We start from the raw sequence: 14,378 nt of genomic DNA, 5'->3' as shown, positions 1-14,378 counted from the left end.
ATATTAATTACAATTTTTTTTGTTGACCATGGAAAAAATAGAAACTACTAATATTATTGAAATTTGATCCTACCAAGTACCAACTAAAGGGAGGAGAAAGAAAAAACTAGAAAAATGGGCAAATTACGGCAACCCTCGATGTAAGATCAAATTACGAAGAGACTTCGTTTATTTGGATAATTACAACCACTCATCAACTATGTATTTCTTACAAAAAAAACTCTCTTTCGCTAAGCAAATTCGACACTATAAGAAAGGACATGTAAGAAAATACAAGTTAAGGTTGATTGTAATTATCGAAACACGAGGGGTTCTGTCGTAATTTGACTTTACCTCAGCGATAGCTATATATATATATATATATATATATATATATATATATATATATATATATATATATATATATTATTGCCCCAAAATAAAATAAAAAAGAAAGCAGAAGTTTTTATGACCGTCTCTTTTATGATTCTTTGCTTGAGAGAGAGAGTCTGTAATCGCACTTCTTCTTCTTCTTTTTTCTCCTTTTATTAAACAGATCAAACACACAACCCTCTGACTTTTTTTCCCCCAATTTCCTTTTGCTTTTTTCCAGTGAACCACCATTGACAATTGATTTTACCTTTTCTTTTCTTTTTTTCCTCTTTGTTTTCTATATATATACACACATATATATAGATATTCTAAACAGTTTCAGTCGTATTAATTTTCCTTATTTTGCTTGGTAAATTTTTTTTTTTTTTTTTTTGAGAAAATTTTGCTTGGTAAATTGACCTGGGGATTTTTCTGAAATTCGTTTAGGTTTTTTTATCGATTCGATTCAGGCATTGATACAGCTTACTTTGCCACATTTTCGTAATGCGGTTCTGTTAAATTGTGCATAGGTTTTTGGAGGATTTTTTTTTTTTTTTTTATCGAATTCATTATTTAGTTAGTATTTTAGGTTTATCTCGATTCCAGTATTTTAGTTCACACTTCACACACATAGATTCGTCGAAATTCGCTGAATTTGTGAGTTGTTGTCTAGGTTTTTCACAAGTTTTTTATATGGTCTTATGTGGAAATGGTGAATCATAGTAATAAAAGCAGTAGTAATATGGAAGATGAGGATAAGAATCGATCGGCACTTTCTAGAGGCGGTGGTGGTGGTGGTGGAGGAGCCACCAGGTCATGGGGCACTACTGTTTCTGGTCAATCTATGTCGACTAGCGGCAGTGTGGGCTCCCCTTCCGGCAGGAGTGAGGCTGCCGTGGCGGCTACTGCCAGCGACAGTACGTTCCTCCGTTTGGACAATCTTGATATCCACGCTGACGATGCAGGATCTCAGGGGATTGCTAAGTGAGACTTTGTGCCTTTAGTTTCAATTTTTCGTGTTTTTATTCAGAAGCATGATTTCTGTTGACTTGTTTTTGTTGTTTTGTCGATTATATATGTGAAGTTTTGATATGTCAACGGTATACTTTGAAAAATATATTCTAGGTTGTTGGTAAGCGAATAATAATCATTGAAGATGAAGCTGAATGGATCTCGTTTTCTAAATTTTCATATGATAAGAGCAATACTTCGTTAAATTGAATTATGTAGTGTATGGGAGATAATTGGGATCGGAATTTAGTAAGACATGTTTTGCACCAAAGCATCTGTGGCATGCATCTCTTATTTACACGATACAAGTCTTTTAGATGTTCATTGCACAAGTGTGAAAACTTATTCTTGTCTACGAAAAAAGTTAATTCTTATTTATCTGCAAGTGTATCTAATCGAATAATCCGAACAGCAACAAGAAGAAGAAGAGAGGACAACGTGCAACAGGAGGTGATAAGAGTGGTCGAGGGCTTCGTCAATTTAGCATGAAAGGTTTTTGTTCCTTGTCTCCCCTTATCTGTTTTCTTCGTCAATAGTGTGTCAGAACTCTTTGAGGTGTATTTTTCCTCGACATAGTTTCTAAGTTTCACAGTGATTAACTTCTTGTTCTTGATATGGATAGTGTGCGAGAAAGTGGAAAGCAAAGGGAGAACTACATATAACGAGGTTAGAGCTTCGCAGTTCAATCTTTGATTATACGATCCTTATTAGAATCTTTCGGAAGGTGTTGCATAGACAGTAAGCTGAAATTAACACGGGCGTGGAGACCCTTCCGTTTATTGATAAATTCACACGTATACGTGTTTCTCTCTTATTTAATTTTGATTTGGTTATTTCCCTCATGCAGCAATAGCTTTCACGTCACTTTGCAGTATTGATTTAATAATGCATCCATTCTGGGAATACAAACAGTTTGGAGTCATGTGATGCTCGACTAATTTTGCATTTTGCGTTTTATTATTTTGAAATGCGTGTTATCGGGTATCGTTTAAATCTGACATAGTAGTCTATTTCTAGGTGGCTGATGAACTTGTTGCTGAATTTGCTGAACCTGGGAATGGTGTCACAACTCCGGACCAGGTTTATTGTAGTTTTCAGTTGTTGATGTCATGTGCGTATATTAGTTGTGAAACATAGTAGTCGATCTATAGTTTCGATTGTCAAAATATACAATGCAGCAACAGTACGATGAGAAGAATATACGTCGGAGGGTATACGATGCTCTAAATGTGCTAATGGCGATGGATATAATCTCTAAAGATAAAAAGGAAATACAGTGGAAGGGTCTACCTCGGACCAGTGTCGATGACGTGGATGAACTCAAGGTTCGATTTCTCTTCCTTCGTTTGACTATGCCTTCGTTTTTTCCCTTCCGTAACTTTTTTTTTTCTCCGTCACTACAAAAGTAAGTCTCAATGTGTCAAATATAGTTGACCTGCATCAACGAATCCAAATATCTTTTTTTTTAACATAAAATTGATTGCAGAGTGAACGTGTCGGACTTCGAAACCGAATTGAAAAGAAAGCAGCATATCTGAATGAGCTGGAGGAACAAGTAAGAACTATTCAGATGATATATAACAAGGATATCGAATCAAATTTAATAATCTAACCATTCTGCACTAAATGTTTTGGTGCAGCACGTTGGTCTTCAAAACCTCGTAGAGCGTAATAATCAACTCTTTGGATCGGGAAATGCTCCGAGTGGTGGAGTTGCATTGCCTTTTATTTTAGTCCAGGTAGAGTTGAATGGTATACAGAGATAATCCCCTCTGGTATCGATTCTTGCCACAAACTAGACTTCTTACATTCTCAGTCGGTTATTATTACACGTAAAAAAGTGCATCAAATATGTGTTTTGCAACCCAAAAGTTCCTTTGACCACTGTAAAAGTAAGACATTATTGTTCGATATGATTGATATATTTTTAATCTTTAATTCTGCTTTCGATACATTACGTTGACACACTTTCGCTTTACCACCCATGAATCTGTATCCAGTTCATTGTCATGCTTGTGAAATACTTTATAGTTTATAACAATTAATATTTGAACCTCCGTGATACATTACTTCGGGAACTAATTCCCGTTGCACTTATTTTGAAATGACAGACTCGTCCTCATGCAACGGTCGAGGTTGAAATATCGGAAGATATGCAGCTGGTTCATTTCGATTTCAATAGGTAAGCCAATGATACAAATGTAGTGATAATGAAGATTCCCTCTCACCATAAATTTAGTAACGCAAAAATTTGTTAACCGCAGCACCCCGTTCGAGCTGCATGATGATAACTACGTTCTAAAGGCGATGAAATTTTGTGAAAAGCCCGAAATTAGCGGGGCATCACAAAATGGAGGTGAGAGCTCGAGACATGCCCAACGCAATAATACTCAGGGTAGGCATCCGAATTCACCCCCTCTTCCCGGAATACTCAAGGCTCGCTTTAAGCACGAGCATTAGGTGGGACCCCCCCTCGAATCTTGAATTGAATTTGACGGTGATGTATATAATTTACTAAACGGGACCCGCACGTGGGGGTGAGGGGGTTTTTTTGTATTGGCTGTTGGAATGGGAGGTAAAAGAAGTAGGGATTATCTTGTCACTTCCCTATGTTTTGTTGAATACTTTTGATTGGATCATAGATTTTTTAATCTGGAGGATGTATTTATTTATTTTATTTTATTTGATTTTTTAGCTAATCTTTTCTTAACTATTGTTCCTGGTTAGAAACTTTTGGGGAGTAATTGTAATTTCCTTAAATAAGAAGAGCTTGTTTATAATTAGATAAAATCTTAGGGTGGCAACCGTAATTTACCATTTTTTATATCCTTTTTGTTTTTTAATTTATAATTTGAATAATTAAATAAATAAATAAAAATCAAGAGGAAATTAATTTGCAGATATTATAAATAAAAATAGATGTATATTATTATCTCTATATAATATTTCATTTATTTATGTGGTCATGTGGTCGGCCACCAGCTCAAGTAGGAAGCCGACACTCGGCTGATAACGTCATCGGCTGCGGATCTGATGACATCATCACCGAGTTTCTTCCGTTGGTTTGTCGCCACGTTTGCATGCTCAAACAAGTGGTACCAACGTTTGGAACAATGCTACTCTCTGCACCTGCGCGTGTCTCTACTTTCCAGCTCCACTTTATTTTTTATTTTATTTTTTCTTTCTTTTCAAGAAAAAATTCCATTTTTAATATAAATGACTTGGGACTGCCACATTTATGATGTCTATCTTTTTCTTATAATTTTTTTTATATATACATTTCTTACATTTCATTTTTATCAATAATATTTTATTTTTGTTATAATTAGAATTAATCATACGTAAAATTGATCGTTTTTTTTCGTGAATGTCCAAATCTGGTGTAATTCACTTAATCAGACGACGAATCATGACATTATGGAACACACAAGTTTGCACCGAGTATCCATTTGGAAGAAAGTGTTATATATCCAGTCCGATTTGTGTTCATTTATTGGATAAAATATTTAAATTTTAAATATTATAAACAAGATTCAAATTAATTCAGATCCAATTAACTTATCTCCGTAGCACTTCAATACAAGAAAATTATTTCATAAATTTCGTAAATCGTAGAGAGGAGTATATATGTTAAAATAATTCATTTGCAGAGAACGATAAGACCGACTTATCTATAAATAAAATATATATATATATATATATATATATATTTAAATTGTGAATGGTATTGATAATTTTAATAATTAAAAAAAAAAAAAAAAAGGTATATACTTAGAGCACCTCTCATCTATCTACACACAAATGCAGGCGCGTTGGCATCAAGCAAATGCATGCATTTATAACAAACAGATAGATCTCTCCTTTAAATCAAAAGATACAAAAAATCCCACTTGTTTATTCTTCCCCACTCTCCTCTCTCTTACATTTTGAGCTTTGAACATGGAAAAAATGGCGTCCCTGAATCCGACAAGCGCAACCAAACACACAAAGAAGAAGAAGAAGAAGAAAAGACAGCCGCCGCCACTCAAGATTGTCTACATAACGAACCCTATCAAGTTCAAAACCAGCGCTTCTCAATTCAGGGCCCTCGTGCAACAACTCACCGGCCAATACGCCGCCGATACGCCGCCGCCGGAGCCAAACAGTTTTCCGGCGGATGATGGCGGAGGAGGAGGAGAGGCGGCGGACGACGCCGTGAAAGTGGCTGATGAGAACGATATTCATGTTGCGGTAGATGATGATGAAGTGACGATGACGACGACGACGTCGGAAAATTATATACTAGGGCACCCTGCTAATACTGATGCGGTGCACAAATATGGATCCGAGTCCGACCCGTCGATTATCGGGTTATACAATGATGTCTTTTTTTTATCCACAGATGATACATATTTTTCATGGATTAATGGGTTCAAACCTTCTTGATTCATGTTCTCAAAACCTTTGTTACATATGTAATAATATTATTTTGATATATATATGCTTTGGTATGTATATGTATATTATGTTTGTTGATTTTTATTTTTATTTTTTATTGAGGTTTTTTTTGTTTTGCTTGTTTGTTAATAGTTACAAATTTTAGTGAGCCTTTGGGGAAAAAATTGCAGTATAATTTTAATGTTGGATCTTTAATCTACACATAATTACACAAATACCCTTGTGTATCGGTGTATATTTGTTTAGTGGATAATTATTTATATAGATCTACGGTTTAAAATCATCTGATGAAATACAGCAGATGTAGCATTTCATAGACCAATTTTTTTACTAAAATTGAAAGGTTTAGATATATATGAAGTCATTATCTGAGTAATGCAAATCTGGAAATTAAAACCATATCCATTTTCTAATTATTTATATAATATTAAAAAAAAATTGGTGGTGGGAATTAATTTCCACATCTTTTTCATAAGTCAGGAGTTAGAATTTTCCTCAAATAGTGATTTATTGTATTTTCATTAGTCACAAGAATTAAATTAATTAATTCTGAATTAATTAAAAGATTAATTAAGATTAATTGCATAATTTTATCTCGACAACTAAACGAAACATGAATTAATTAAAACGAAATTCAGCTCTTATGGGCCCATAACTTCAAATTACAGGCCCAAATTTAATTCTTGTGGGCCCATAACTTCAAACTGAAGGCTTAAATTCAACTCAAATTGGGCCATGATTTCATATTACGGGCCTTAATTCAGCTCATAAAGGGCCCATAAATTCAACTTGAAGGCCCAAAATCGTCTAGGGACAGAAGAACATTTTTTTCATAAGTCACAAGTTAGAATAAAAGAAAAAGAAAATTATCGATACCAATGATAAACTTCATCTCATACACACTTAAGAAGAGATGATCAAGAATGACAAGAGAATTCAATGCAATAGTTCCTCTTTCCATTAAAACTCGAAAGAGCCCCCCCAAAAAAAATATTAAAAAGAAAAAAACGTCATCGATCATCAGAACATTTTAAAACACCTAAAAAAAAAACCAACGAAAAAGTATTTGCATCTTACTCCCAATCCCTAATCTCCAAACGAAATTTAAAGAGCCAAAACAAAGAATGTACGTATGTACGTACAAACTCAGCTTCGGACGGTATCATAACTAGAGAATTCTTTTACGAAAATATATATATATAAAATATATGAATATATCTCATTGCGGATCGGAAGATGAGTCGGGAGAACCTTGTCTCGGCAAAGTACGGTTCATACCATCGGCATACCATTTAGAGAAACCTTGATCGAGAGCTTCTCTCATCCAAGCATGTCTGCAGCATTCAATTGCTTCTGGAATTGTAAGCCAACTTCTTTGACGGTGGCTTTTCTCCGGCCAACACTCCAACTCCTCCTCCACATTCAAAGCATACATAGCAGCTCTACATAAACCCTCTGGACTATATTCATCCTGTAGGGTTTTGCTCTTGAATGAATAATTTCCAAGGAAATGCTGGGAAAAAAATAAAAGAGGTGAACGGTTTATGAAATCGAAGCATAAAATATATAACCAAGAATTAAAAAAAAAAAAGAAAAAAAAAAGGATGGATATAAAATTTACCACTAAATCGCCTCGTACTCCAGCCTCTTCCATGGCTTCCCTTACCGCTGCCTCCTCAGCTGTTTCATCATTCTCCCACCCACCCTATCGAAAACCAAAAAAAAAAAAACGGGATTTTTTTTTATCTTAAACATAATTACTATTATGTATTAATCTTTGGTAAAATAAGTTAATCTATTTACGTCATAGGCAGGTTGAATTGGATGCATACAACCTAAGATTCGTTAGGAATTCATCTACTTAATCTTCTGTTTAGGACACTAGGACAACTTACATGTACTTCCAGTTTTTCCTTAAATAATGTTGAAAGACCGAACTTCAACATGGCATAAAACAAGAATACGTCAATGTGGTAAAATATAAGAAAAGAAATATAACTGGATAGCCGGATCAAGTTTGTTTTCCCAGTCCATCGATGTATTAGCTGTATCGTAAATTCATCTCATATACATATTACATCATTTAATGGATACTAAATTGGCATCATTCAACAGTATTCAGTAGCTTCAGTGCCAATCAGAAGAATATCTATATACCCATTCATATATCTTACATATCTCTTCCAGAAATAACTCGAAAATCTGAAATCGATAAATATATCCAATTAAGTACATAAATTATTCCCAAACTTTTGTGTGCACCACGTCTCTAAGTACAGAGACGAATAAATCAAAAGTCACGGATTCTTATTTTTTTAGATTTTGCTCCTAGAGCGAGATAAATGGAAGTGGAAAATATGTGATAGTATTGACAAAATCATAATAAAGACGGTGACATTGAAACGAAATTTGCAACATCTACGGTGAACTGATCAAAGACCGAAACAGCTATCAAAATTCATGTTTAACTCTATGATCTTACACACAGAAGACACTCAATGCTAGCTACTACTGAAAGAAGTCAAACAACCGTATCTCAAGAAAACCCCGTGTCAAGTATTAATCCCAGAACCTTAATCTTAAATGCTATCGAAACCCAATTAGAATTAGCAAGAAGGAAGTTAACATTTTACATATTAATCCAGTCTAGTTGAGTAGTTGAGTGACAGTTATTTCACCGTACCCCAAGAAAACAAAGAAGACTGCGAAGTAAAAAGTCAACCATGAAGCAAAAAATAAATAAATAAAAGAATCTTTCAGCACCTATCTTTTGGAGACAGCCAAACGGAAAATTCAGAACATAAGGCTATTGGAATGAATCATTTGCCATAAGATTACAACTCACAATTCCTAAAAGTAAAATACAACATCCTTCTAATTTAAAGCAAAATTTGAGGTCCCGTTGAATGCTAACAAATGTTCCCGATACAATCTTATCATCAAGAATCCAACACAGTGTAACCCACACAAGGAGAAAAATGAACTGGAAAACGATTTACGCAATCTGCAACAATTATTTATGGACACATAAATCCAGAATTCTCACCTTCGGAAATAGAAGACCAGGCCCACCGGTAGAGTTGATCATTAGCACTTCAACCATCTTTTCAGATGTGTCATCACCATTTTCCGTTACATTCCTATATTTGAAGGGAATACACCTGGCAGTTGACTCCACAGGTCAGAACAGAATATGATGCGTGTTTATCCTAATTAACTTCTTAGCACAGAAGAAATTATAGAAAAAACTCGTAATCATCCGCCTTCTCGTCTAATTATGAACTACATGCCTGGTAATAGTTTAGGACAGACACATATGCAGAGACAATTTATGATTTCCTAATTTCCTTTTTCTAACTGCTCGTTGTGCTTACAACTCAATGCATCCCATTCTTTTTCTTTATACGTTCACTGGAAAAAAAAGATCAGCCAGAAAGTATCTTTCACCTTAAAAAATTCTGAGCTACACAAAAACAACTAACCGTGCCAACAGATTATATATTGCAGGTAAAACGAAACTTTGGAGATTTTTCCTGCTCTGTCTTATTTATGTTTCAGAAAGAACCCTAATTGCAAAAACCGAAAATGTACTGCAGGTACAATGAAGATTCAATTGATGTGTACAGTTTTTACTGTCAAGTATACCATCTAACGAAAATCAGTAATTAAGCTACAAACACAATATCATCTCCGGTTCGGATTTTACGTCATTTTCGTTTACATCATTGCCAATAAAAACAAACCTGCCACATCGACAAACTCGTAAAAAATAAATTTCACCCAACATTCATCAAAAAATAAACTCAATTTCTCCAATTTCGCCAAAACCTAGTAGCCACAACTACCCAGGAAATCCAATAAACAGAACCCCCCAAAAAAATCATCAGCATAATAAATTGAAATCCAATTTGATTTTCATCCAACCGGTAAAAGAATCGAGAAGCACATCACAAACCCAACTCCAACATCTACACATTAACCCCAATTAAAACGCGGACAAAGGAATCCCTCATGCAAACAAACAAACAAAAAACCCCAATTGATAAATAAGCATGCACGTACATACAAAAATACATACATATATATAGAGAGAGAGAAAGAGAAATAGATGAAAGGTACCCAGCAATGAGGCGGTAGCCACCCTCGTAACGCTGCTGATGCCGGCCAGTCCGAGCCACCAATTCAGACATTTATTCAGAATAATATTAAAACCAAATTATATGAATCAATACCCTATATATCTGTATCTCTCTCTCTCTATAAATATATATGTATAGATATATACGAATCACAAGCTGCCGTTTTGATTGATGTAGACGAAGTAAGAAGAAATCATTACTGAAACTGGGTTCTACAAAATCTAATTTCACTTGTTTTCCCCAAAAAAAAAATAATTAAAAAATTAAAAATAATAATTAAAGAAAAAAAAAATATAGAATAATTTCGCATTAATTCGAAAAGGAGTTTAAAAAAAGTTGGTAATTAAGTGTTTGTTAACAAACGGTGGGAGGGTACCGAAAGATTAGGAGCTTGTTTTGGGATTTTTCGATTGGGTTTATTAGGGATAACCCTTGTTCATATTTTCTATTGAGGTAGATCCAATTTTTTTTTCTCTTTTTTGAGATAGACTCAATTTTGCTAACTTGCCAAAATATATTATATAATTTTCCTTTAATACCCCTGTTTTATTTTTGAACGGCATTTATTTCCTTAACTACGATATGAGATTTGCTGATACGTGATTCTAAAATCACGGAATAAATTTACGTGAGATCATTGGCCGTTCTATCAAATCGTGTCTATCAAATCGTGTAGAATTTTTTTTTGAAGATTTATCCAGCGTTCCATCGTTTTAATCGCCTTTGAAGATTTCTTCACCGTCAAGCGGGTATGAATGCGTCTTTTTTGGCTTTTATTTTCGCTGTATGTACAGGATTGTCGTGTACGGTGGTTAGACATTTTTAAGAGTTGTGTTCATACTTGATTCTATTAAGTAGAACGTTTTTTAACAAAATTACGTCGTCATATATACATCGTTATTTTTGGCGGATGATGTTTGTTTGGAAGAGGATTGACAGAGTTAGAAGAGGATGGTTCACGCAGATCGGACCAGAGTTGTTTTATATGAGCTTCGTAGTTGGTTTATGCAATAATCGGAATAATTGTCCGCTGTGGTCGAGTTCATGTTTTTTATCCCGATCGATAGTTGGTTTATTTGTTTATAACAGCCGATTTAAGTGTGCTGGGTAGTACATTAAAATATAGTTCGTAGTCTTTTTTAATTCAGTTTCCATATATATTATTATTTTTCCAATAGTCAATTAACTAAACCCATAGTCGAATTAGATACATGGGATAGTCTATTAAAAGATATGAGATAGTCTATTAATTTTAAAACACCACTCCGCCGCCGTCACTTCTCAAATCTAGGGTTTTGATGATTCTTCGGCCCATAGTCGATTAACGAGATCCATAGTAAAATTATACCAGTGGGATAGTCTATTAAATGATATGGGATAGTCTATTAAAAAAATGCATAGTCCCAAAACATAAAAACCCGAAACCCCTAAAACCCTCCTCTCTTCTCGCGACAACTCTGCCTCAATCGGCGTTCAGTCCATCCCGATGACAATGTTAGCTATTCGGAGAATGTTTGGAATCTCGTCTCCCTACATCCGTCATTACTCCGCCAAGATCTCCCCCGAAGCTCCGATCTCCTCCGGCAACCCTCCGATCCACCCTTCCGAGCCTGCCCCCAAGGTTCTCTTTTTATGTATTCATCCCCACCGCATTTCATCAGCTCATGTTTTGATTTGTTTATTCATTTTTATTTTGAATAAAAATTGAAATTAAATTTTTTAAATTTTTATTCTTGTTATTGGGTCTCAAATGGGAAGCCCCACCGATGGGAAAACTCAAAATATCGATGGATTATTCAGCTAAGTTTGTGGAGATTAAGGATAAATCAAATTCTACAAGTCAGGGCCGCATCGTAAAAAAAGCAATTCTTACAGGTGAGGGCGGTGGTGCGTAATCAGAAACCACCTCGGGGAGGTGCTTCGTAAACAAGTTTGGAAAAACACATCGGGCAAAACCAATGTAGGAGAGCTAGAGGCCTTTTCGAATAGTTTGGTGTGGTGCTTAAAACTTTTTCCGAAGAAAGAAGACAGAGAGAAATTAATTTTTGAGACAGATTCCAAAAACTTGGCTTATGTAATCAACAATGGGAGATGCTACAGGGATGCGGATGCTCAAGAGATATTAGACAAAGTGCGAATTGATATGACAGAGTTCAATGTTACTAGTATTCTCCACATCGTAAGGGAGAAAAATCAAACAACAGACGCTTTGGCCAATCTAGGCCGACTTGGTGCAGATATCACAGATAGCACGAACATGGAGGTCGATGAGACCTCTAAATTTGAATTTGATGAGATAGATCACTATAAAAAAAAAAATACCAAACAGGTTGAAGAAGACAAAAAGGGCTTGTCGCTTCTCTTTTGAAATTATGAAACCCTTTTTTCAACAGAGACATTAATAATCTCATAATTTCAAAAGAGAAGCGACAAGCCATTTTTGTCTTCTTCAACCTGTTTGGTATATTTTTTTTTTTATAGTGATCTATCTCATCAAATTCAAATTTAGAGGTCTCATCGACCTCCATGTTCGTGCTATCTGTGATATCTGCACCAAGTCGGCCTAGATTGGCCAAAGCGTCTGTTGTTTGATTTTTCTCCCTTACGACGTGGAGAATACTAGTAACATTGAACTCTGTCATATCAATTCGCACTTTGTCTAATATCTCTTGAGCATCCGCATCCCTGTAGCATCTCCCATTGTTGATTACATAAGCCAAGTTTTTGGAATTTGTCTCAAAAATTAATTTCTCTCTGTCTTCTTTCTTCGGAAAACGTTTTAAGCACCACACCAAACTATTCGAAAAGGCCTCTAGCTCTCCTTCATTGGTTTTGCCCGATGTGTTTTTTCAAACTTGTTTACGAAGCGCCTCCCCGAGGTGGTTTCTGATTACGGCACCACCGCCCTCACCCATAAGAATTGCTTTTTTTACGATGCGGCCCTGACTTGTAGAATTTGATTTATCCTTAATCTCCATAAACTTAGCTGAATAATCCATCGATATTTTGAGTTTTCCCATCGGTGGGGCTTCCCACTTGAGACCCAATAACAAGAATAAAAATTTAAAAATTTTAATTTCAATTTTTATTCAAAATAAAAATGAATAAACAAATCAAAACATGAGCTGATGAAATGCGGTGGGGATGAATACATAAAAAGAGAACTTTGGGGGCGGGCTCGGAAGGGTGGATCGGAGGGTTGCCGGAGGAGATCGGAGCTTCGTGGGAGATCTTGGCGGAGTAATGACGGATGTAGGGAGACGAGATTCCAAACATTCTCCGAATAGCTAACATTGTCATCGGGATGGACTGAACGCCGATTGAGGCAGAGTTGTCGCGAGAAGAGAGGAGGGTTTTAGGGGTTTCGGGTTTTTATGTTTTGGGACTATGCATTTTTTTAATAGACTATCCCATATCATTTAATAGACTATCCCACTGGTATAATTTTACTATGGATCTCGTTAATCGACTATGGGCCGAAAAATCATCAAAACCCTACATTTGAGAAGTGACGGCGGCGGATTGGTGTTTTAAAATTAATAGACTATCCCATATATTTTAATAGACTATTCCATGTATCTAATTCGACTATGGGTTTAGTTAATTGACTATTGGAAAAATAATAATATATATGGAAACTGAATTAAAAAAGACTACGAACTATATTTTAATGTACTACCCAACACACTTAAATCGGCTGTTATAAACAAATAAACCAACTATCGATCGGGTGCAAAAACATGAACTCGACCACAACGGACAATTATTCCGATTATTGCATAAACCAACTACGAAGCTCATATAAAACAACTCTGGTCCGATCTGCGTGAACCATCCTCTTCTAACTCTGTCAATCCTCTTCCAAACAAACATCATCCGCCAAAAATAACGATGTATATATGACGACGTAATTTTGTTAAAAAACGTTCTACTTAATAGAATCAAGTATGAACACAACTCTTAAAAATGTCTAACCACCGTACACGACAATCCTGTACATACAGCGAAAATAAAAGCCAAAAAAGACGCATTCATACCCGCTTGACGGTGAAGAAATCTTCAAAGGCGATTAAAACGATGGAACGCTGGATAAATCTTCAAAAAAAAAATTCTACACGATTTGATAGAACGGCCAATGATCTCACGTAAATTTATTCTGTGATTTTAGAATCACGTATCAGCAAATCTCATATCACGTAGTTAAGGAAATAAATGCCGTTCAAAAATAAAACAGGGGTATTAAAGGAAAATTATATAATATATTTTGTCAAGTTGGCAAAATTGGGTCTATCTCAAAAAGGGGGAAAAAAATTGGATCTACCTCATTAGAAAATATGAACAAGGGGTTATTTCTAATAAACCCTTTTCGATTTTGCTGTTCTCACTCCATTCAATTAAATTTATAATATACTTTTACTATTCTTTATTTTATTTTACTTT

The 14,378-nt window shown here is 35.1% G+C and overlaps 2 protein-coding genes across 2 annotated transcripts; one reads left to right on the top strand and one right to left on the bottom strand.

Annotated features, from left to right (window-relative positions):
• Nucleotides 1-420: 420 nt before the first annotated feature.
• On the top strand, nt 421-4,152 carry LOC105976621 (transcription factor-like protein DPB). Its single transcript, XM_013001870.2, has 9 exons — nt 421-1,335; nt 1,775-1,854; nt 1,985-2,028; nt 2,380-2,442; nt 2,541-2,687; nt 2,849-2,917; nt 3,003-3,101; nt 3,474-3,544; nt 3,627-4,152. The coding sequence occupies exons 1-9, from the start codon at nt 1,061-1,063 to the stop codon at nt 3,820-3,822; spliced, it is 1,044 nt and encodes a 347-aa protein (XP_012857324.1). The 5' UTR covers nt 421-1,060; the 3' UTR covers nt 3,823-4,152.
• A 2,561-nt stretch (nt 4,153-6,713) lies between these two features.
• Nucleotides 6,714-10,167, bottom strand: LOC105976777 (nudix hydrolase 16, mitochondrial). The gene is made up of 4 exons (XM_013002042.2): nt 9,919-10,167; nt 8,846-8,960; nt 7,421-7,504; nt 6,714-7,312 (listed from the first exon to the last, which is right to left on the bottom strand). Exons 1-4 carry the CDS (start codon nt 9,987-9,989, stop codon nt 7,019-7,021), a joined length of 564 nt encoding a protein of 187 aa, XP_012857496.1. The 5' UTR covers nt 9,990-10,167; the 3' UTR covers nt 6,714-7,018.
• Nucleotides 10,168-14,378: the final 4,211 nt, after the last annotated feature.

The sequence above is a fragment of the Erythranthe guttata genome, chromosome 11 (assembly GCF_056151865.1).
Source record: "Erythranthe guttata isolate IM_541 chromosome 11, IM_541, whole genome shotgun sequence".
Lineage (NCBI taxonomy): Eukaryota > Viridiplantae > Streptophyta > Magnoliopsida > Lamiales > Phrymaceae > Erythranthe > Erythranthe guttata.
This window is presented reverse-complemented; position numbering and strand designations above follow the sequence as displayed.